The sequence below is a fragment of the Triturus cristatus genome, chromosome 7 (genome assembly GCF_964204655.1).
Source record: "Triturus cristatus chromosome 7, aTriCri1.1, whole genome shotgun sequence".
In the NCBI taxonomy this organism is placed as follows: domain Eukaryota; kingdom Metazoa; phylum Chordata; class Amphibia; order Caudata; family Salamandridae; genus Triturus; species Triturus cristatus.
This window is the reverse complement of record NC_140590.1, coordinates 398740349-398765302: the sequence shown is the minus strand read 5'-3', so window position 1 is coordinate 398765302 and position 24954 is coordinate 398740349. Positions and strand designations below refer to the sequence as shown.

General features: G+C 46.3%; 1 protein-coding gene across 3 annotated transcripts in view; it reads right to left on the bottom strand.

Moving 5' to 3' along the window:
* LOC146809783 (uncharacterized) overlaps positions 1-24954 on the bottom strand; it is a 728115-nt gene that overhangs the window by 391124 nt on the left and 312037 nt on the right. For all 3 annotated transcript variants that reach the window (XM_085616628.1, XM_085616630.1, XM_085616629.1), the window contains exon 13: positions 14584-15697. In XM_085616628.1, the coding sequence (XP_085472754.1) occupies positions 14584-15697 (1114 nt within the window). The remainder of the gene's footprint in view (positions 1-14583; positions 15698-24954) is intronic.

Sequence of the window (24954 nt, the reverse complement as noted above, 5' to 3'; positions counted from 1 at the left end):
GTTGGTTATTATGAATTATATGTCTTTTTGAATCTACAATGAAACACTTCTGACGGCCATAAAAGCAGTTTGATACCTACAGCTCGCCATGCAAAGGTGCATAGTTTTTTTCAAGTACAACTAATTCAGTACTCTAATGGGAGCTCTAGGTACATTGTATTGACCAATAATCCAGAATATAAAAAAAGGTTAAAGTGGATAACTAAGAACATCTCTCCAAGCAGAAGAGTCTCTGTGATTCAAGTTACTGAATTTATATACGAGGATACATTAAACTTTGCACCAACTTTAGTACAAAAGCCACTGCAGAAACAACCAGTCTAGAGTTCAGTAGACAGCTCACTATATCGGCAAAACTCTACCTTCTTTCATATTCTGCTTTCTTTCGGGAGCCCATGGGCCTCTCTAGTTGTAGACAATTTGTTGAAGATTGCTCACACCTTCTCAGGCATCTATATAGCAGTTAGCACAATTGAATACCCTTTAACTGGCTTGTATAATTCCAGACAATCCAACAAAGAAGGTAAACAATTTCTTATGCTACCTGGATTTTGCACTGGGGAACACAGAAGGGACAAAGCGCCTCAACACATTCACTGCCTATCTATGAACAATATGGTTTCACCGGGCTTTATGAATCTCATTCGCTAGATTCCTGTGTAAGAGCCCTGTCTAGCACATTTCATAGGACTAGTTTAACAGTGGAATTATAGTCATGTCTAGACTAGCTGTTTTCTAAAATGTGAGAATTTATAGGCTTGTTATTTTCTAAAATGTTGAATTTTGAAGAGAATTACTTTAGGTACTCATTCCATCAAAATGACCACTCACTAGAAGATACTTTTGAATTCGGTGTAACCAGGCAGAGAGAACTTACTAAGCCGATTTACTATAGAAGAGATCTGTAATTCCATACATCTCAGATAAACGTACAAGTTACTTACCTTCGGTAACGATGTATCTGGTAGAGACGATTCTAGCAGCATATTCCTTAATGTAGAATTATCCCCAGGCGTGAGACTGGACCCGGAAAACTTTCTTTGCCCCAGCATCCCTGAGCGCCGGGGGGGGGGGGGGGCGGTACCACGCGACTCCACCCTGACGTCATCCGCGGATGTGACATCAGCGAGGTCACATAAGCCCCACCCCGGCGCGCTGACACCAGTTTTCTTCTGAGAACTTTTCTGCGCCACAACGCGGAGCCATCACAAACAAAATTGTGGAGAGTATGGGAACAGTGTGCGAAAAAGCAGTGAAACAGAAAAGAGAAAAAACGAAAGGTGAAGAACAGAACCAGTTGGAAAAGTGCCAAGCACTTAAGGTACAAAAAGCCGTAGCGGTGAAAGCCATAGCAGTGAAAGAGCAGAGCACCGCTCCGAGGAACACCCTTGCAAGCTAAGGCGGCAACCTCCCTGGAGGCAGAAAGCATGTGAAAAACACCATAGCAGAAGAGAGAGAGAGACTGCAATCACAATCCACAACTGTGAAGGGCAACAAGCCCGGGACAGAGGAGTAACAGCAATTCACCCCTAGACGACACCATCAAGGAGGGCCGTATCCCCTGAAAGGAGCAAAAAGGCCGAGGTACAGGCAAAAAAAAAAAAACAACGTAGAGGACTGCAAAGGAGTCAGAAACCCCAAGAAAGTAAAAGGGAGAAGAGTAAAGTAGGCCCCCACACTGGAGAAAAAACCAGGGTGGAGGGATGCAGAAGCACACATGAACCAACCGACCATGTATCATAAGGGAAGGGGTGGAACAATCAAGCAGAACGAAGCATCCTGTCCGGGAGGAAGCAAATTGAACACCCACAGAAGAGAAGCCACCCGAAGTGAGGCAAGGGTAGAAAAACCAAACTGAAGGACCTCGCAGGACGGGGAGGAAGGGCAGGCCGTGAAGGAATCTGCGGCTAGATTCGTCTCTACCAGATACATCGTTACCGAAGTACATCTGATAGAGACTACTAGCTGCAGATTCCTTAACGTAGAATAGATACCCTGGCCACACCCAGAGGGGAGGAGGGCCTGCAAGAGAACTTCCCCAGTAGGAAGAAACACAGGGCCCCAGAAGGGGACGTGTCACGGGGATAAGAAGGGTGGCCCAGCACCTACCAAGCAGAAGTAAGCAAGAACAAGGCGAAGGGAAGACTAGGAGACCCCAAGCCCATCCAAGGTACAACTGCCACAAACCCTCGTAGAGACAGACAGCTGCAGAGGAGCACCCAGGAGGAAAAGAACCACCTCAACTCCAGGGAGAAGAGGTAGAACCGGAGGCAGAGCCCGTTGTAGAAAAACACACAGCGATAAAGGACAGCTGAACAGGCATCAACCGCAAGGAAGCAGACAAGGCAGGAACGGCCCCACAGCCAAGAAGCGCAGGCATAAGAAGAAAGGCACAGGTGCGCAAAGCCCCAGCATCCCTGAGCGCTGGGGGGGCGGTACCACGCGACTCCACCCTGACATAATCCGCGGATGTGACATCAACGAGGTCACATAAGCCCCACCCCGGCGCGCTGACACCAGTTTTCTTCTGAGAACTTTTCCGCGCCACAACGCGGAGCCATCACAAACAAAATTGTGGAGAGTATGGGAACAGTGTGCGAAAAAGCAGTGAAACAGAAAAGAGAAAAAACGGAAGGTGAAGAACAGAACCAGTTGGAAAAGTGCCAAGCAGTTAAGGTACAAAAAGCCATAGCGGTGAAAGCCATAGCAGTGAAAGAGCAGAGCACCGCTCCGAGGAACACCCTTGCAAGCTAAGGCGACAACCTCCCTGGAGGCAGAAAGCATGTGAAAAACACCATAGCAGAAGAGAGAGAGAGACTGTAATCACAATCCACAACTGTGAAGGGCAACAAGCCCGGGACAGAGGAGTAACAGCAATACACCCCTAGACGACACCATCAAGGAGGGCCGTATCCCCTGAAAGGAGCGAAAAGGCCGAGGTACAGGCAAAAAAAAAAAAAAACAACGTAGAGGACTGCAAAGGAGTCAGAAACCCCAAGAAAGTAAAAGGGAGAAGAGTAAAGTAGGCCCCCACACTGGAGAAAAAACCAGGGTGGAGGGATGCAGAAGCACACATGAACCAACCGACCATGTATCATAAGGGAAAGGGTGGAACAATCAAGCAGAACGAAGCATCCTGTCCGGGAGGAAGCAAATTGAACACCCACAGAAGAGAAGCCACCCGAAGGGAGGCAAGGGTAGAAAAACCAAACTGAAGGACCTCGCAGAACGGGGAGGAAGGGCAGGCCGTGAAGGAATCTGCGGCTAGATTCGTCTCTACCAGATACATCGTTACCGAAGTACATCTGATAGAGACTACTAGCCGCAGATTCCTTAACGTAGAATAGATACCCTGGCCATACCCAGAGGGGAGGAGGGCCTGCAAGAGAACTTCCCCAGTAGGAAGAAACACAGGGCCCCAGAAGGGGACGTGTCACGGGGATAAGAAGGGTGGCCCAGCACCTACCAAGCAGAAGTAAGCAAGAACAAGGCGAAGGGAAGACTAGGAGACCCCAAGCCCATCCAAGGTACAACTGCCACAAACCCTCGTAGAGACAGACAGCCGCAGAGGAGCACCCAGGAGGAAAAGAACCACCTCAACTCCAGGGAGAAGAGGTAGAACCGGAGGCAGAGCCCGTTGTAGAAAAACACACAGCGATAGAGGACAGCTGAACAGGCATCAACCGCAAGGAAGCAGACAAGGCAGGAACGGCCCCACAGCCAAGAAGCGCAGGCATAAGAAGAAAGGCACAGGTGCACAAAGCCCCAGCAGAACAAGAGGCAGGGGCACAAGGAAACACACTAAGGGCCACGGCGGTGGACCAGAATGAGCAGGCAGGCGCAGCTGACAGTACCATAGAGCAGTGCACCCAGAACAAGCCAGGCGCAAGACGAGGGCAGAGGCCAGGGCAATTCAGAACAATCCCAAAAGGAGGATCGTTCAATACACACACACACAAACCCACGAAGAGAAGTGGGACCAGCCAGAAGAGAAAGAGGAGAGACACGGAGGACGGACCCAAGCCGTCAACCAGAACACAGGAAAGCCAGGAGAAACCTAGCCCCCCTGGAACACAGAGGACCAGGCCGAAACACCGGACAGGAAGGCGGAAACACCACAACACAACACCTTAGACAGCATGCCAGACTGGTCAAGCGATGTAGCGAACACTGAGAATGACAGAACCTGGAGCAGCACAAGCTGCGCCCGGACAAGACAGAAGAGACCGCACCAGCAGTATACAGTGATGCCAGGAAAGGCAGGTAAACCAAAAGAAAGGGCGACCATACCTTCCCAGCGCAGTACAGAGCTATGCAATAGTTACAAGTACCCCACATAGGGTATGATACGTCGCAAGAAAACATGGGAACACCTCTTAGGGAAAAATCCCGCAGCAGAGGACAAGAACATAAAGGACCTGCAGATAGAACCACAGACGGCTTGCCAATCAGCCTAACAGAAAACATTCGGAAGGCCCAACCTGAGGACACATACGGGTGTACGAACAACCAAAGAACCACAAAAGTCAAAGGGGCTGTACCAGAAGCCAACAGTACAAAGGGGTCGACCTAAGGACCCAGAAGGCACGCCAACTCACACAGAATACAGTTGGTCCAACCGAATCACTAGACCCCCGAAAAAAGGTGGGATAACGCCTCCCATAAAACAGCAGAGGACCGACAAGCCAAGTTTATGGAAGGGGAGGAGGACGGAGCCCCGCAAGGAGCCGCTGAATGGCAACAACCGCATGGGTGTTAAACAAAAGCACCCCATCAAAGGGCAGGTCAACCAGACGCTCCCTAACATTCTCAGGGAAAACGCTATCCCTCAACCAAGCATGGCGACGGAGAGCTACTGAACTTGCCATAGTGCGGCCGAGAGCATCAGAAACATCCAGGGCCAAACGAAGAATAAACGTGGCCAACTCCCGGCCCTCCATCACATGGCGCTGCAGATCAGTGCAGACACCTTCTTGAGAGGCACAAGACAGAAGGGACTCCATGGAATCCCACAAGCTGGAAGAAGCCCTGGCCAACACACAAAGCGTGTTGAGCGCTCGCAAAGCAGCATTAGAGGAAGCGAAGATGTTACGCCCCCATGAATCCAACCACCGGGCCTCCTTTGACGGAGGAAACAACACCAAGGGTAAGGAAGGAAAAGCAGTCTGCAGAAGAGGGCCCTGGGTAGAAGAGTGGAAAGAAAGGATCGTGCAGAGCAGGACGGTGGCAGAGCAACTGCGGCACCGGATCCCCCGTGGCAGGATGCCCCCAGAAGAGAATTATGGAGCGAAGCTTCGAATGGAAGAAGCAGCTCCCGTCCACCAGAGCCCTGATGGAGAACCTCAAGCAAATGCTCCGTAGGGAATGGGGTGGTGGGGTCGCCCATGTGCAAAATGCCAGCGGCCGTGGAAATGGCCTGGGCAAAGGCTGCACTCGCCTCTGTAGGGCGGCGCGGGGGGGGGAGAGCAATTCCTCCATGGGTGACGGCTATCCAGCTGGGGGAAGAAATAGCCAGCCCCAGAATGGTGGAAGATTCACGGACGAGTGGGGGACCTGAGGTGCCTCTGGGGAAGGCTGTGGCCGCTGGGGAAAAAGCCACAACGCGGCGTCCCGTCTCCGGGGAAGAAGAGACAAAAAGTTGACGAACCACCGGAGAGGAGGGGGCCTCTGGAGGCAAGTCGACGACCCGATGCCGGCACGGCGCCATGGAGTCTGCCACAGGAGCCTGCGTGACGTCGACCTGCGCCGGAGGGGACGCCGAGACGACCTCCACCACCACTTGCGCCCTAGGAGAAGGGGGCGTGGCCGGCGACCTCCGATGATGCAGCAGCCTGCATGGAGAGGCGAGAGGGACCTGGGGATGCGCCCCGGCCCCTAGCCAGCACCCGCGGCGCTGCCAGCCATCGGAGCGTGAGCGGCATCAGCTCGGCCTCTGGCAAGGCCTCCGCCTGCCCAGAAGACCGAGAAGGACTCGGGGACGAGCCGCGAGTCCCGGCGACCTCCCGCGACACCACAGGGACCCCCTCAGGGGTTTTCGGCAAGGCAGAGGCGCCGTGGGCCGAAGAGGGGAACCCCGTAGGGCCGCACCCCGACGACACCACACCTCCAAAACCTGAAGCCGAACCCGTCGGCGCCGGAGCCACCGGCGACTTCGCGGAAGGCCCCTCACGTGGCAAGGGAACCGTGGACGTCCCAGGAAGAGGAGGAAGGGCCAAGGAAGCTTGCAGAGCCGCAGCATAGGCCTCCATTTGGGCCTTGGTCGGGCAATGCCGGGAAACGGCGGGTAGGGTGGCGACGAATGAGGCCGCATGTCCAGCGGAGAACCCGCGCCCTCCGCAGAGCGGGGACCAGGCCCCGGGGACAAGCTATAAGACTTACTGATGGGCGAGCGATGCCCTTAGGGCTTCGGTGACAGGCGATGTCGGAGTCTGAATCGGCGATTCTTGGACCCTTCCGCGGGAGACGGTCGCAAAGACGACACCGATCTGGACAAGCGGGCCAAAAGGAGTTTCATCCAGCGCGCCCGCCGGGACTTAGGCTTTAGCTGCTGGCAAGCGTCGCAGTCCGCGGAATCATGGTGCTCGCTCAAACACCACATGCAAATAGGATAAGGGTCTGTCGCCAACATCTGACGCGCGCAGGACGAGCACGTCTTAAAGCCCAAAGGCATTCGCACACTGTCCCACAATGCAATGAGTGAAAAGAAGGCATGAAAACAGGTCAGGGACACGATCCAGATCCGCGTTGCATGCGGAAAAGAAGGAAACTGATGTCAGCGCGCCGGGGTGGGGTTTATGTGACCTCGCTGACGTCACGCCCGCGGACGTCAGGGCGGAGTTGTGTGGTACCGCCCCCCGGCGCGCAGGGATGCTGGGGCAAAGAAAGTTTTCCGAGTCCAGTCTCACGCCTGGGGATAAATCTACGTTAAGGAATCTGCGGCTAGTAGCCTCAATCAGATACTGTAGGCAAGGGCCCCTTTTTGACATGGAGACTCCCACTGTTAGCCTTCTACATGATGAGATTTCAACCGGATGTGCACTGGGTTACTGCTAACCAGGTCCCCAGTGCCAGATCTCTTTCTCCAAAACTAACTGTACAATTGCTCCCCAATTAGCAATACTTGTAGCACCTTCTGTATGTCCCTAGTATATGGTACCCCTGGTACTTAGGGCCTGGGGTACTAAAGAGGGTCCCTCAAGGGTTGCAGCACAAATTGTGCCACCCTAAGAGACACCTCACCAAACAAATGCAAGACTGCCACTGCAGGATGCATGTTTTGGTGCAGACAAAAGTGAAAATAGAACATCAAACGCATCCCTGTGTGCCATGTCCCCTACAGCAGGTCTGACAGCCTTAAAGGCAGGGTGGTTAGTACTGCATGTGAGGACGTACCTGCATGAGCAGATATGTCCTTGTGCTGGTCAGTGTCCTTACTGCCAGTGCAAGTGAACAGGGAAACCATTTTGAACATGTGGTGGACACTGATGAAAACGAGTTTCCCAGCTACATGTTATTAAACATCTTGTCTTAATATACCCACACTGATTCTAGTGTTGGATTTATTAATACATGCACCCAGAGGGCAACTTAGAGGTGCCCCCTGAAAACCGACCAGCTTCTTGGGTGGTGCCTGACTGGTCTCTGCTAGCCTTGTTCCAGAGACAGATTTCTGAGCTCCTAGGGTGAGGGCCTTTGCTCTCAGAAGGTCAGAAACCAAGCCTGCACAGGAAGAGGGTGTCCACAACCCCTCCCTCAGGATGACCTGTTTATTAGAACTCCTAGACCAGCAAGCTTCAAAGAAAATGCCTCCTTTGAAATGCGAGTCTGGCTCCCCTTACAGGGAAGGAGGCTGCTCCCACTTTGTCCAGAGCCCTTTGGCACCCGGACAGACAGGAAATTAGCTAGTCAGGTGGCCACCCCACCCCCAGGCTAGACCCACCCCAAGGTGACCTAATCTGATGTGGTTAGGACTTTCGAGAAGTGGCTATTTGTTTGGTCGGCACACTTAGGAACGCCAGGGGCTCACCCTACAATCCCCTAAAATCTCTAAATTCAGAAGTTAGGGGAGCCACTGACACCAGAAAAGCAGATCCTGCTGACCTGAAAGAAGAAGGATGTGAAGAGTCGCATCTTGAAAGAACAGAGGATCCAGCAAATGACTTGGCGCCAACACTGCTGGCCTGCCTGCTGCCTTCATCAATTGCACCAAACCTTGACTTGTTCTGCAGTTGCTGAGTCTCCAAAGCCCAGGAGACCTGCTAGCACTTCACCCAGTAACCAAGACCTCCAGAGAAGTAGCAGACCTGCTTCACTGCATCCTGCAGGCATCCAAAGACTCCTGGAAGGACCGCTGAAACCAGATGCCAAAAGCTACCACTTCACCCGTCGCTCAAAGTCCAAGTTGAAGTGGGTCAACGGTGTCAGCATGGTCCCTCTGCCCTACAGAGACGGAGTCCAGTGTGGTGACACCTCTCTTGGAGTTCTCAACGTCACCTGCAGCCTCTGCAGGCATGCCCCTTCTACCGCAACTATTTCGGGTAAGGAAAACCCGACGCCTGAGGATACCTCCGCACCCGTAGCCCCTTGCCCGTGGAAAAGAGGACCAACTGTGTCCCTACATCCCTGAGCACCATGAGGAATGAGCTTCCCTGGTGGTTCAGCCCGCTTGGCCTCCAAGTCCGATCCTGCACGAAGACCGATTCGCACAGAGTAACATTGAGCACACAACACTGTTTGGCACCTCTGCACCTGGCCGTCCTAGTGCCGCCAGTGGTGTTCTGCTGGTGCCGCCTTGGACCTTGCCCACCACTCACCTTAACTCCTGGAGAATGGTCCTGTCAGTCGCTGTACGGTTATCAAATGCCGCATTGACTTTTCCGGCTTTCCTCAGTTTCCAATACATTTTATAGCCAGATCTTGTATTATGTGCCAAGGAATAGGGGGAATGCAGTTTGGCCTGTCTCCCCACTCATATCTTCGGGGACCTTACTCTGTGTTTCACGCTCTCTTTCTCATGATGTCGACCTAACTCTCTCCTGAATTCTTGATGGTACTCCAAATACAACCTCCCTTTCGGAATGTGATTGAGGATCTTAGTTTACCTTGATGTATCTATCACGAAATTCCCCAATCAAACTGAGGCATCCAGAAGAACTCTACCTTATATTCTGGTGAGAGAAGGAGGACTTTGGCCAGAGGATCAAGCAGGTTTTACATGAGAGACATGTACAAATTTGCCACTTCTCTAGTTATTTCAGTCTCACAGCCACAGACACAAACTCCAGAACCTAAAAGTAATCTTGGGTCAATGCATGGTATTAACAGGAGTTTAGTGGAGAGCCAAACCATGTCCCACGGTTTATATTAAAGATTAGGGGGCCTATGGATATTTGCTGACCGCCACTATTTGATGTGCAATTGGACCTATTTCTCAATATCTTTTTGTGTAATCACTTGTACAGTATTGGTTCACCTTGTTACATAACATACAAATCCTGTCACTTTGTCACTTCACTCACCATGTTACTACAATCTCGCCCACATGCACCGCCTTTTGAATTGAGTTATCCGACTACCCCTATGTCTTGATAATTCTTGACTTTATTCAAACATTTGAAAATTTGAAGTAAAATACCTTTTTCTTTATGCATGGGATGAATTGCTTTATTCTCTTTTGTGTTCAAGTTTTTCGCTTTTATTCAATCACTTTGTTTTCATTGAATATTGAATATTTCAAAGAAATTGTTTGACCGGACAGAACCGATTGTTACTTGTATCATTTCACATTCCCAGGCACATTCTTACACGTTGATTCTAGGACGCATGCCGGCGCCCAATTAACATTTTGTCTCCCCGCCGTGGCTCTATTAATTAGTACCACGGTTCTAGATTACGAGGTGAGGTACTTGAGATCTTCACGCATTCTCATTGGCAAGTTTTCTGCTGCCTTACACTTGAATTGTTTTCCCTTAGTTGTAGGGTGACCAGAATGTCAAAATAAAAAAACCCTGTCTGTTTGGCAAGGTACTCGAGTGGCCTAAACACACGGCGCAGTAAATCACAGACACTCAATTCTCATAGGTATGGGCAGAAAGACCCCGAGCTGTCTTCCCCCCTTTATTATATATCCTTTGGCCATGCATGGCCAGAGGTTGGTACAATGTGTGGGGACCCTTCCGGGTCAGGCTCATGGTCCCACTCTCGCGGTATTAGGATCATTACATAACATACCACAGCATGGGTGAGCAAGTCTTTCTTTTTCATGCTTTAAGGTGTACACACACACACACACACCTCTGTAGCATGAAAATTAAAAACTTCCTTGGCAAAGCTGGGGCATGTTGCAAGGGGAGCTTTGTAATCCTGGCCCCGGGTGCTCTGCAGGGGCTGATTCACCCCTCATTAAATCCTGCTGTGCTGTCTGAGTTAAGTCAGGCAGTATAGTAGGGGACTCTTTCAAACACTCTCTCCCTGCTGATGTGAGAGGGACGGTGTCAACGTGAGACTTCACAGCTCAGTGGTATACATGTGTGTGTTCACCTGACCCTCTCTCAAAACCGGGACATTTATTTGTTTTTGTAAAAAGTGTCAGGATGCCAGGACAGTCATGGAAAAACCGGGACTGTCCAGGCAAATCCGGGACACCTGGTCACCCTACCTAGTTATATACTGAAATTTCAGAGTTTATACTCCGGCGCACACGCACAACACTCCTAACTAGTTGCTACATTCCTGGCTGCTCTCATACCTGTGGATGCAAGGACTCACTCGGACTCCCAGTCCATTTTTGTCTCACTCCTGCGGCTCATTTTAATTGTTATCTTGATACCAAGGGGAGTTATTTAACCAGTTCATGCATACTCATTGAACAGTGTTCAACTGCCTTACATTTATTTTGTTTTACCCCAGCCATACACCAAGATCTATGGGGTTTCAATCTGGTGCAAGCGCATATTAACCAATCAGGTTTTAGACGGTTCCTCCATCACTTGGTCAGTATCACTGACCCAGGCACTCATGGCCTTTTTATTCAGTCTAAGTACTGCAATTACATCGTTACATTAAGTCTGCTGGTCTCCTTTTCACAGGGACCCTTAGACTGGCAACACGTTAGGACCAGTTAGTGGCTGCTACAGTCTTTCTCCACTAGCCGGCTGCCCGCGTGGAACATGCACAGATTTGTTCTGCATTTTATTTAACCGGGTGGCAATTATCGTTCCCCCACTGGTGATTATTCACTCATACGCTGGAAAAGTATGATTCATGCTTACTTTCTTGCATTGTCACTGTGTTTTTTCTGCCTATGGCTGTATTGCTCATCCTGTTTCCTCATTCATTGGTGGATCCCCACACCTGATTTACTCCCACTACTACCAGGCAAGTTCTGATTACGCACAGTATCCAAACAAGCTAGATTGTGTTCTGGGCACGTTTTTTATATAGACATTTCCTATTTAAATTCAAGGACAGGTGCTCTCGCTTCCGTCCTGATGACCTCACAGTTATAGAGGTCGAAACGCCGTCGACACCAGACTTATATAGACTCCAATAACAGTGGAATATTTTTATAAATAAGTCATATGTCTTTTTAGTAGTGACGCACGTTGTTTTATTTCATCAAGCACCTTTTCACTTATAGCATGAGCACCAGATCTTTCTTTGATAAGTACATTGTTTATAAAATGCAAAGAGAATTGTACTCTTTTCGCCTGTTGATTATGTGCCTTGGTAAAATTAAGTTGTTTATGTTTGTTGTCTTTAAACTACGGAAGACTCTTTTACTTTGTTATGGAGATTTATATTCCAGTGAACCATTGTTTCTTTAAAAGGGTGACATTTGGAGCATCACTATTACAGAACTGAATCTTATCAAAATGCCCTGTCTGTATGATAATAACCAATGGTGCAGATTCTCATTTGACTAAGCCAGGAATTAATTGTGCACCATCAATACCCTTTATTTCTTTGGGTTTCTCTTTTCTCATCACAACAAATGCATGCTTCTTTAGAAAAATCTGATTCATAAAGCATCTGAAAGCACCTGAATCAACGATGTCCAACATATTCACAAGGCTTTGTATTAGAGGCATGGTTAGATATAAACAAATGTGAGCTTTACAGGTAAAAGATGTAGAGAGGTTAGACTGGCTCATACTAGGTCTTTCAGCTATGAAGGAGCCTCTGTATTTCCTGACTTCTTTTATCTATCCCATACAGTAGCGGTTGCTACCTGTTAGAGGTGATGGGATGGGATCAGGGATGCATTAAAAAAACATAAGGCCTTACGTTCAACGGCCGTCCCGCCACCTCTCCTCCGTCCTAATCCTTTTAAGCTTCCTGTCCCGGCTTGCGGCAGGAAGCACCCGGACAGACAGGCTCCCCAGAGCCGATCACAACGCTGCAATGCAGCGATGTGTGGTCTGAGCACCATGGATTGGAGCTTAGACTGGAACAGGGAGCCTGTGCATTTTCTTGACCAGGTTGTGTAATGTACCCTGGTAGGAACATGCAAAGTGCACATGAAATGTTTGGTCGGCCCAAGAGCGCCGCCAAACAGTTCATACCGACTTAGGGAGTGCACACCACTCCTCCCCTGCTCTGGCCACTCCCACCCTCCGCTGACTGCAACAGGGAAAAAACATGATAATAACAATAGGTTATTATCATTTTTTCCCCCTTTTGAGCAGTGGGGTGACGCTGCTCCACCTTAGCAGGGGAGCCACAGCTTATCCCATAAAAAACATCCGGCTTGCACATAAGAAACTTCACCCATCATTCATTGTGACTATAGATAACAGTCCTTTAAATTCTCCTATCAACAAGGGTTCTTCCTGATGAGGAAGATTCGGTTTCTCTTGAGATTGTAGAACTGCACCCGCCTTATAAGTGGGGGTCCTTTTGCCCTTTTGAAGACCTTCAATTGGTAAAGTGAGCTCAATTAGAGAACTTACAGAAGTAGGTCTATTAAAAACCAGAGCTTCAACTCTGCTCCTAGGCAGTGACAGAAGGCAACAGCAGCTGATTCATACTCAGGCTGCTTCAGCCGCTTGGGTCTTGTTGCAAGTACATCTGAACGAGTTGTTTGTGTGTTTTGCCTGTTGCCAAAAATGGCCTTGAATTGAGTGATAAACTGCAAGTAGTTATATAGACAGAGTCTTAGAATCATATACATGGCTGTAGCCCAAACTAAAGCTATCTTTGCTGAATAAATGGGAAAGTGCTGTGGTTGATGTTTGAAATGCAACTGGGACTGTGACAAAAAGGTCTGAAACAATAGGGTTCCCATGCATTCTCATCAGCCGGGCTGACAGGAATGACTCCATAAACATTGAAAACTCCTCACAGATACTGAGCAACTAATCGAAAAGGAAGTTGTAGTAGATGAGGAAAGGCATATGGTTACTTTGGTATTAATTGGTTAAGAGGCGATAATAAATTAACCCTTTCTTTTCTAGCTGTGTCAAGGCCTTCTTAAATCTTGGTTATAGTTTGAGCAATAACCTTAAATGGATTCTCGGCAATTTGCAGAGCCCTATAATATTGGCCTGTCAAATTGTCAATCAAGGATATAAGAGATAGGATGCTGGAGAAAATCCCAAACTTCTAGCACAGACCTTGTCAATGAGACGCCATGCAAAACAATGTGAGACAATGAGGGGAAAAATGGGAGGGAAGGAAGATACAGGTACCACTCTTATGCTTCTTTGGCTCATCACGAGGATAGACTGGTTCAGCAGGTATTGGGGTTTTGATGGCGAAAGAAAAGCGAGTAAAATATATGGCAGAAAGTATTCAATCACAGTCAACCAATAATTCTCATTGTTTAATGAACTCATTAGTGGGTGAGCTGTTATGAACCCTATGTCAACCTACAATCGTAAAGCCCCTATACTCCAAGGAGAAACAACACTGTGAAAGGAGGAGGAAATACAGACAAGCATGAAGAATAGAACCTGCTTAGTCCCACTAACCCGTGAGAATAGGAAAAGAAGGACAAAGTTGAGGGAAAGGAGAATACCGTACCAAACTAGCTGGAAAATAAAGCCATACAACAAAAGTAAAGTTGTCAGGAAGTGGCAGCATAATTTTATCAGGATCAGATTGACCTGTAGTTTAGGCTGCACCAGACATGAACTTCCTAACGCCAAAGTCAGTATAGAGGGGAGTTAGTAGTCTAACTCTGATCAATTTCCACAACCCATTCTTCTAAAGTTTCCAATACATCTTATAACCAGATCTTCTATTACATGGGAAGGAATGTAGGAAAAGTAGCCCGACCTGTCTCCTCTCCCTTGACTTTAATGACAGTACCGAGCGTTTAACACTTCCTACGCTTTGACCCAACACTCTCCTGAACTCCAGACAGTAAGCAGCTGAACTCTATCTCATCCTGAAATTCAGTTGTCTCCTTATAAGTTATAATATTATATCACACAGCTAAAAGGCGAAAGCAAATTGCAGCAGAAAGGGTCTCTATCCAGGCATAAAACAGCCAAGGTCCCCCAATATCTCTATTTCTCTCATTGTTCTGAGATTTTAGTGACAGTCATTCTACACACACATATGCAGATTCACACAATGTACCTTTTTTTTCAAAGCTTGGGGGTTATCAATTGTGTCCACTTTCTGAAGGTGCGAACAATCTGCTGCTTGTGAAACCTGGAGGGGGGATGATCTGGGATTGTTAATTTCTGAAGTTGTGTGCCATTCGTTAAGGATCACGTGCAGAGCGCGATGCAAGCTGGGTGAAGGACCAACTTGGGCCACAAGTGCTGAGTGCTCGGAGTGTACAAAGTCCCGCAAGCTGTGCTCTTCATCCTCATTCCTGCCATCCTGTTTAACCCACAACTTCCATCTTGGGTGCCAAACATCCATATAGTAATGGAAAATCTCATCTGGGCAAATATCTATAAGGCTATCCAGGTATTTGTAATATAGTTTGGTTGTGCAGGTATTAGCAAGTCTATACAGAACGCTCATAATTTGTGCTACTGTTTTCTCATCCAGATGAGCTATTTTCTGGTACAAGAGATCCAACACCAATGGCAAACAGTACCGTGTGACAACACGGGGCACAATAGACTTCAGATCAAGTGGGTCCTGAATCTCAGGACTTATTGTTAAGTACTTGACCATGATTTTCAGCTTGGGTATACTCTGCATGACAGAGAGGATGACGAACCGTAGTGTATTAGGTGTGCATGTCCTTGCAATGCAGCAAGCACATACCCTCCAAGGCATGGCAGTGTTTTTACAGAGGACCCTATATAAGTCAAAGCCTGGGCTGAAGAGAGGTAGAATGTCTACATAGAGATGTTCAGGGCAATGCTGAACAATGTCTTGCATGTGTGATGTCATTATGAAAATATTCTTCACTAGAGCTTTGCCTTCTGCATACACTAGCTTCACTTTAGCTGACGGATCTGAAATGAAGAGGGAGTCCAGCTCTCCCAGAACTTCCAAACAGTCTTTGAATGTGCTGGAGTCAAGGCGCAGGAGTCTCTTGAGGTCCATTGGTTCCAAGAACTTCATGGAGATATCATCTGCAAGCCTAACTTTCTCTGCACAGCTCCTTGTGATTCTTCTTGTTGCAGGTAGGCAGGCAACATTTGGCAGTTCATGGTTGTGTTGGAGGGTTTTGGTGACAACAAGTTTGTCCTTGAAGGTACTCAGTCTCAGTTCAATGGCCGCTGGGCAGCTGTAGGTGGACAACAATTTACATTATATGTAATTATTCTGAAGTACAGGGCCACGATGATTAACAAAGTGCGATACAATCATAAAAAGATTCTTAAAGTGCCAACATAACCAAACTCAATGGACCTCTTGCTCTCAACTATCATTTGTTGCTTACAAAATTTTAGTAGCAGTAATAGCTCACTTCCAGTTCTTGTCATTACTAACCCCTTCAAATCAAATACAGAGCACATGAAACAGTTTAAAAGAACTGTCACATAAAAACGACAGGAGCAGCACATTTAGCGCCATTATTAATCTGTTTTCTCTGTAAAGCTGTCAATTAAATCCCCGTCAGCATTATAAACAGTCCCGCTCAGATGCAGCAAAGTGGCCGAAGTTTGATATGTATCCCTGAATCTATGCTAAATTAAAAGAAAAATGGTCTCCCAATTCCTATATTCACTCTCCGGTGTAATATTTCTTGTCCTATAATTTTTTTTACACAAGTCTTCACAGCATCCATACATATATTTCCTATTGGTGCAGTATTCTAGTCCCTTTCAAATGCACAGGGTCATAGAGCAACAATTTTTGTTTTGCATATTTATCCTCACTTAAATATGCCTACACTTGTACATAACAGTCATAATCTATACATCAGGCATTTCGAAATTAATCCCTCTGTGGTAAAAGTAATTCGGGCAGTCAATATTAAGGTATACCATAATTAGTGTAAAACATTTAGAGATACATGGAGGAAGAAGATTGTAAGGACGTATCTCAGTGGGAAAGAAGTGGACCACCAGCACCTCACCGTATAATACATTCTTGCTCTTTCTCCCCAACACCCCTCCCCAAACTTCTTCACCACAACCCTCGAGACCTAGAACCCCCCAAATCTTCCCCCTTTAAAGAAATGAAAACATTATTTCCATCCACTTGTACAACAATCAAAACTATATACAGCAATAAAAATAAAGTTAAAGATACATATAATGAATAAGCAAAGACAAATGTGATGACATACACAAAATAAAGAAAATATATAGGAAAAATCAAAGCATGACATAATTCAAATATGCAGGAACACCGTTTCCTTGGACAATGGCCACGTGTCGCACTCCTGACAGGAGAATTATCTTAAACACCACATTGCATTTGCTGTCCCACAAAATCCAATTGTCCCTCCGGTACAACCACCAATCTCTCCTTATTCCAGACTCTACCATTGCTCATGTGCACATCAATCAGCCAGAACCTGAACAGGGAAAGTAAACTTAGACCCCCTAGAAATTACATGACCAGGTTTTTGCACACACACCCAAAACGCTTTCTGGAATTTGTCCTGCACTGCTATCCCATCTTCAGCAACGCCCTGCATCTTGGTCTGAATGCCCCTCCTCACATCCTCAACGCCATGCTATAACTTGGGGTGTATAGGGCGAGAACCCATCCATTCTCTCCTGAGTTTGGTGCCAGGCAAATGCCCTCTCAACAAAACAAATGGGGAAACACCTGTGATGTCATTGGGAGTGGTTCTCATGGCCCAAATCATGTCGCCAATTCAGTTTTTTCACCAAAGCCAACTGCAAACGTCCTTTCAAAGTACATAAAGCAAGAGGTGCACCACAGATCGTTCGACTAATCCTTTGCTCCTGGGATGATACAGAGCAGTCTATGTGCTTAATGCCTACCTCTTATAAATTCTATAATTTCAATAGAGAGTAACTGTGTTCTATTATCGGTCACCAATTCACTCAGGTAGCCTTCCCTTCCAAATACCTCCTGCATAAATCGTATAATAACCAGTGTACTAATTATGCTCACAAATTTAACCTCAGGCCACTTAGTCAAATAATCAATTAAAACTAAAATCTACTTAAATGTTTCTCCTAAAACATTATATGGACCTGAAATGTCCAATGCCAATTTATACCATGATGACATGGGTTTAACTAAAAACGGATGCACCACTTGTGCTTTATAACTTATTGCACATGCGTTACAATTCCTCACATAATTCTCTACTGTCTTATCCACACCTGGCCTCCAAAACTCCTCCCTGACTCTCCGCTTCATGGCTCGGATACCAACATGTCCTTCATGGCCCAATTCTAATACACGCCCTGGCGACTACCATGGCACAACCAAATGTTGCACATGTCGTAGCAAATTATCATCCAAGGGCAATTTCTCTGCTACTTGGATAAATGATTAAAACTCCGTCCAAACCATCTTAGCATCTGCCCACCTGGACATAATCCAAGCCCTCACCGGAGTCAAAGCCTTGTCCTTTTCCAAAGCGTTTCTCCACTCTTCCTCACGTTAAAAACTCCTGCCACGCACTCCATAGTACACACCATATCAATGTCCTCCCCCAGTTCTTATCCCTCTTTTTATCTGCAACAGGCAGACGAGACAAGCAATCATCCACAACATGTTCCTTGCCTGGGAAATACTCAAAATCAAATTCTTGCAAACTGCACAGCCAACATTCTTTGTAGTGAATTGATTCACCAATGGTTTGTGGTTTGTACAGATGGTGAAATGTCTCCCCCACACATAGGTTTGGAAATGCGGTGCGCCCACCAAAATGTCAACGCTTCTTTCTAAATGGTAGAGTAGGAAGCCTCTGTTCCTCGAAGTGCTCCTTTGACAAAAGCTATCACCTACTCCCTTCCATCCACCCTTTACTGCATGAGAACAGCGCCTAAACCTTCATTACTAGCATCCATTATCACACTCCTGTCCTGCGTTTCAAAAGGTTTAGGAGGGTTTCCATTGATGTGCGCTCAAACACCAGCAGCAGCCGCCATAAACGAAGGGTGGGGCAGGTGTGGTTACGTATTGGGTAGGTGGTGGGGAGATACAATAGAATATTTTTTGTAACTTACCTTTTGCAGACGGCCGCTCCAGTATCTCGTTTCGTTAGCGCCACCTCTCCTCTTCCTGCCTGCTGGTCCCAGCAGCCCCTGGGACAGACTCCCTGTCCAATCCACACGCTGCAGAGCAGCGCAGGAATTGGTCTGAGCAGGCAGGAACAACCTCCTGCTCAGACCAGGGAGTCTGTGGAGTTTCTCCAGCCCGGCTGCTACATGCAGCTGGGCTGGAGAAAACCTAAGGGCGCATGTGTGTTTTGGTCAGCCTGAGAAGGCCGGCCTAAACACATGCGCACTTAGGGAGTGGAGTCCACGTAGCACTCCTCCTCCCCCTCCCATGCCTCGGCCACGCCCCGCCCAACACCGCTGGCTGAAAGCAGCAAATGTTAATTAAAACGATGCAAGAACATTGTTTTAATTTACAATTGCTGGCTCTGAGCTAGGCAGTGGGGTGATACTCCTCCGCCATTGCGGAGGAGCGGCCACTGCCAAACACACTTTAAAGCAGACGGACACTACCAAGCCCATACTGTTGCAGGAGTTCTGCTTGGAAACAGAACTGTGGCCTTGGGAGAACAGGACATCGGAATGTAGAGACAGAGTCTCACTACCACATCAGTACCTGTAGTCCCAAATCAGACTAGCTCGAAGGTCCTCACATGAACTCCTAACCTTTCCAGAGTAGCAAGTAATTTCAGCAAACCTAGAACATGAACCTCTTGTCCCCAAGGGAACCATTGAAACAGATCATCACCTTTAGTTTTCACTCATGCATGTCCATTGTAAACAAAGATTGACACAAAGGAAGTTTACAATATATTTATGGAAACTACCGCAGTCTATTTTCAAACAAGTGTGCTTCGATTAATAAACAAATACAACTGAGCAACGTAATCAACATTACTAACAGGATGTAAACAATGACCAACCCAACAATGGCAACCAATACATCTATCTAGGCTGACCATCACTATGTGAGCACAGGGATACATATTAGTGATCTCTGGGATACGCACTAGACTGCAAACCTGGTGTGTGCAGTTAGGTGGTCCGCGTCAAAGGCATAAACTCAGTTTATGCCAGGCTGCTGCCTCCATTCCAAGACCGGTTTCTCTGCTGGCATTCTCCTCTCTTCCGTGAAAGGGGGTGAGACACATTTATATCAGAACTATTGTATTATAAAATTGCAGCTGTGCTACTGTGTTGTGTCTAAAAACGTTAGGAGATGTTGCTGACAGGGCACAAGAAAACAGTACATCATGCCGTTCGACCTTGTATGAAATGTTCAGACTGAAACCCAAGAAGAGTCACTGAATATTAAATAATCTATACAGTGTACTTCTAAAATAATTACATGTTGCAAAAACAAATGTATTACGTGTGGCTGTACAAAGCATAGACAGCTTAAAGCAGCTAATAAGTGCAACCAAGGGAGAACCAAAGTGGGCCCAGAAGGGAAAATACTACAACACATACTTTTCCCGTTTCTTCATCAACTTCCTTAAAGAGAATATCTTCTTGGCCAAGTGTGGCACAAACTTAGAATAGTATTCAACTAAACCCAGAAACGATATCAGTTGGTCTGGGTCACTGGGTGCAGGAATTTTCTCAATTGCCTCCAAAATGGTCATTTTAGGTTGCACCTCTTGCTGAGAAATATGATGGCCTAAATAGTCCACACAATCTTTGCATTTGTCAACACGCAATGTGAGACCATGGTCCCTAAGCTTGATCAAAACTCGCCTCAACCAATCATGCCTCTTGACATTATCTCCATACACCAACATGTTGTTTTGAAAACACAAAACGCCTTCTTCCTCCATAAACATGAGCCTCATCACCCTCTGGAATACTGAAGATGCAAAGGCTAAGCCAAATGGCATACGTTTGTATCTATATGCACCATCTGGCATTACAAAAGAAGTAAGGTGTCTGCAATCCTCAGTCAACTGCACCTGATGGTAAGCGGCAGACATATCAAGATCCACTCCATCCTTCAATGTGCTCAACGTTTCTGATATGTTAGGTAATGACTCACGATCCACCTTTATACTACTGTTAAGATCGCGGAGATCAACACAAACGTAATGAGTTATCACTTTCGAGTACCAAGACCACTGGGAAAAGCCATTCAGAACTCTCGATTGGTTCAATGATATCCAATTTACATAGCTTATCCAGTTCTCCGGCTAACTCCTGCCTCAGACATGGCATATGGCAAACCTTATGCACCACTGCAAAAGCTCTGCCACACAAAACTATCTTGTGAAGGAAACCCTTTGGTTTTCCTAAAGATTTGTAAAATACCTACAAGAATTCTTCAACTGATGAACTTATTTAATCCATACTTACATCATAAACTGATCCACTTTCAATCATTTCTTTCCGAGAAATAACCTGATCTGGGTGGTTGGGATCAAGAATAATATCTAACTCTCCTTGATCGCTCCAACCTAGCAAGTTTGACCCTTCCTTAGGCCCAAAAACTTTGCATAACACACACTTGTCTTCAAATTTCAAAGGGGACTGGAACTCCCCAAACAATTAAATGTGTTTACCTTCCTTACTGACGGTTTACCTAGGGTCAATGGCTGCAAACCCTTAAATGTATCAGGGCCAATTAGGGTAAAAGGTGAACCTGAATCAGCCATTCTGCTCCATGAATTAGAGCTTTACACTTTGGTAGCTTCTTCTTCTTAACTTTGTATAATGAATATGCTTTTTGAGCATCACAGTCATTCATACATTATTCAATGCGCAAAATTACATCACCACCCCCATCCTGGTCATACTGTTCAGAGGTTGGCTACAGCTGTACTTCTGTATAGCCACACCACGGCAGACCTTGGCAAAAGGACCTTTGTGATTGAATATGAAACACGTAAAATTAATAGCTGCATAACTCTTTGCTGAACCAATGTGGCTGTGACTGACGTGCCAAAAACAGACTACACTATTAAGATCTTTCCTAATGTCTTGACAGTTTTCGATTTTGGGCTGATATGTTCTAATAATGATCTTGTGGGAATCCTTCCCACGTTTAACTTTTACCTCCTTGCACTGCAAGGTGTCCAACGATCCTGACAATTCTTTAAAATACTTGTCAGTGTTTTCAATGCTCAGTGCAATGGTCAATGCATATTCTAAATCTGGATTGTCAGTTGACAACAATTTATCCTGGATTTTGCACATCCTAGTTCGCTCAATTAATTGCTCACAAAATATCTCAACTCGAAGATCATGATAGTTACATGTGACCACCAACTTTCTCAAAGAAGACACAAAATCATCAATTGACTCTCCAGGCAATAGTGGTCTTTGTAGGAATTTATGTCTCTAAGACATGACGTTTTTTCCTTGGGGAAACCTATTAGCCAATGTTTTTAAAATGGTGGCATATTAATCCATGGCTTCCACGTCTATTGTTTCTCCTGCAGCGCTCTCATGGGTAACCTGTACTTTTACTTCTTATATTAGAAGTGTTTTAAGAATTGACCATTCCTCAGGACCGAAAGCGTAAACTAACAGCCCTTCTCTTTCTTTTTATTCATAAAATATTCTCCATTTTCTACCTCAAGATATGCTAAAAAGGTTTCTTTCCACCTTTGCCATTCTGAAAGGGGAATCCCAGGCCCTGGCAAGAATGGAGTTGGAGCCACTATACCTTACATTATTTTAGGAAAAATGAAGCAGTCGCTCACCCCCAATGAGTCAACAACGCAATATCCAGGAAATAAGTAGGTATATTCCAATTCGATTCTTGGGGCGCAGAAAGAAGCAAAAGCATAACAAAGTCAGGCAAAATGGCCATTAAACATTGGGACAATTGTCTGGACTGAACAGTGATCACACAGCGTTGGGTGAGAGGCGCGCGCACAGTCTATTGACAGTTTTAATGAAGAGGTGTGGTCACATGCCTTGCATGGGCTGGAAATGCCAGGCGAGCAATAGATCGGCCCCCAAAGTCCACCCAAATGACACTTGCGAGCTCAGAAGGAACTCACTAACCAGTCCCGTGCTGATTCGGCATCATTAATCCACTAGAAAGCTGAGGGACATGCTGCTGTTGCATTGCGCCCAACGAGCCACTCCGCTCAGCTGACAGCCTCAATGGGACATCACTGGAAGGTGGAAAGCTGGCGGTCGCGTTCATGATAGTCGCCAATTGATGAGGACAGATCTCAAAAGACAAGGAATATTTATTCAGTTCCGTTATTCAGTGGGAATGAAACGGAGCACGATATGTTCTTACTCTTTTTCCCCAACCGTCACTCCACAACTTTTCTCCCCACAATGTTCCACCGAAAACCCTTGGACCTAGAACCCCACAGAGATCTAATGGAAATACTAAAGTACTTAGTGCGATGGGAAATATTACAGCCATCCAACTGCATTTAATCATATGTAATGCATTGAGTGCCTGTAGCGTCTATATTATCAATATAATTCCTACGAGGACATATAGGTGGTGAAATTAGGCAGTGGAGTTTTACAGTCAAATTTCATGTCTGGGAAGATACTGATGAAGTGTGAGAGCAGCCGCAGCAGATTTAGATAGCTTCAGCTTTACAATGTATACAGATATACTTCACTTTGAAGTGTAACTGCAGGAGCTTTTCATGTAAAAATATTTTGCCAGCTAATAAAGATTGAAAGATGTGGGGCCTAAAAATCTGCTCATAAATCCAGTGAGTGAGCAAGCAATGTAAGTGAGTCCGACTTCCTCCAAAGTGGTTAATGATGAAATAGTGCTTTGATTGTGCTTTTTTCAATAATGGCACTAGAGGAACAACATTTGTTTTTAGCACTGAAACCAGCCAAAGCCCCATAATGAGAAGGTTTTAAAGAAATTCCAGCTTTAGGAAAACATCTTCTGTCCACAGACTGACTCACTTCCAGAGACTATTTATACTCAAAAAGACTAGTTCATTTACTTAATTGCTTTTGTTCTATTTCCTGGCCAGTCTATTTTGCAAACACACTAGATCGGGCAGATATGACAAATTAGCTACTTGGAAAAGAACTCCAGCAAAGAGCTCCCTTGTGGGACCCATCACGAATTGCAGATGAACAGACCAATGATGAAGGACCATTTGGTGGGTGAGGGCTTCTGCTCCGCAACTGAGTGGTCTCTGATGACCTTATTAGTTTTACCAAAATAATAATTATATAGTTTGGAAGACTCTCTTGGAACTGTACACACATTATTGGTTTCATCCCAGACTACCTCCATGAAGTTGTCCTTTGGTGTACCTGGTTAGCAGGCATGTGGCATTCATGGATGGTATTAGGAAATGGCTATTTACAGGTTCACCCCAACTTTCTTGTACTATTAGGAACTGGTGTAGAGACCCTGTAGTGCACTGGGTCCTGCTGTTTGGAACTCAGTGCATGTGCTCTAACCCTTAAAACTGTAGGTTTATATGCTTTACTACTAGTTTGTAAAAGTGACCTTACTTATAAGGCCCTAGTAAATGGTACCAGAGTTACACATGGCCTGTAAGTTACGTGTCCCTCATAGACTGCAGCTCTGATTGTGACACCACGAGTGTGACAAAATAAAGCATGACTCCCCCACCTGCAATTGCTGATTGGCAGAACAGTTTTTACTGTGCACTTGAATTTGCCATTTAAGTAATGGCAAAGCCCAAGCCTTCCATTTTAATATATATTATATATATATATATACACGTCACCCCTAAGGCAGGGTGCTGTATATTAAAAAGTATGACGTGCTTTTAAATGTCCTGACAGACAAAAATTCCATGTTGTTTTTATTGTAGAAAGATTAGTAGCCAATGGACAAATATAGGCTATCACGCTGACAACTCAGCAGGGCTAATTTCTCAATAAGACAACCATACTTGTTGCTCCAGTAACACTTAATAAAACCTTTACACAAATGGCAACTTGAAAAAGTTGCCACTTTGTTGCCCAAAGTTTTCCAGTGACCATTTATGGTTTCACACAAACTGCTGTCCTTCTGCCCTCCTGGGGGAAGGTGAAAACGGCTCGCAGGAAGGAACACAAAGAGTATGTCAAGGGAAGAGATGTATCCTACGCCAGGCAGGAGGGGCTAACAGTGTGAGCCCAAAAGACAGGCTTCAAAGGGGAGCCGCCTTCGAAGGGCAAATGATAGTCACACACATGAAGGGCTGCTCTTTTGTTTTAGCATACAGGCTGGTATCTTAAAGAAGAAAAAGCTGTTGCCAAACTATTTTTTCAAGAAATGTGTCTAGCACCCAGGTAGCCACATTTTTGGTATGGGTTAAGTAGCTCCACACACCAAGAGAAGAGTTCTGCCATGTTGAGAGTGGGCAGAATGGTGTATTCTGGGCTAGCTTGATACGACTCTTCACGGGAAGTAGTCACTAGGCGGGAGGGGACCTGGTAGCCC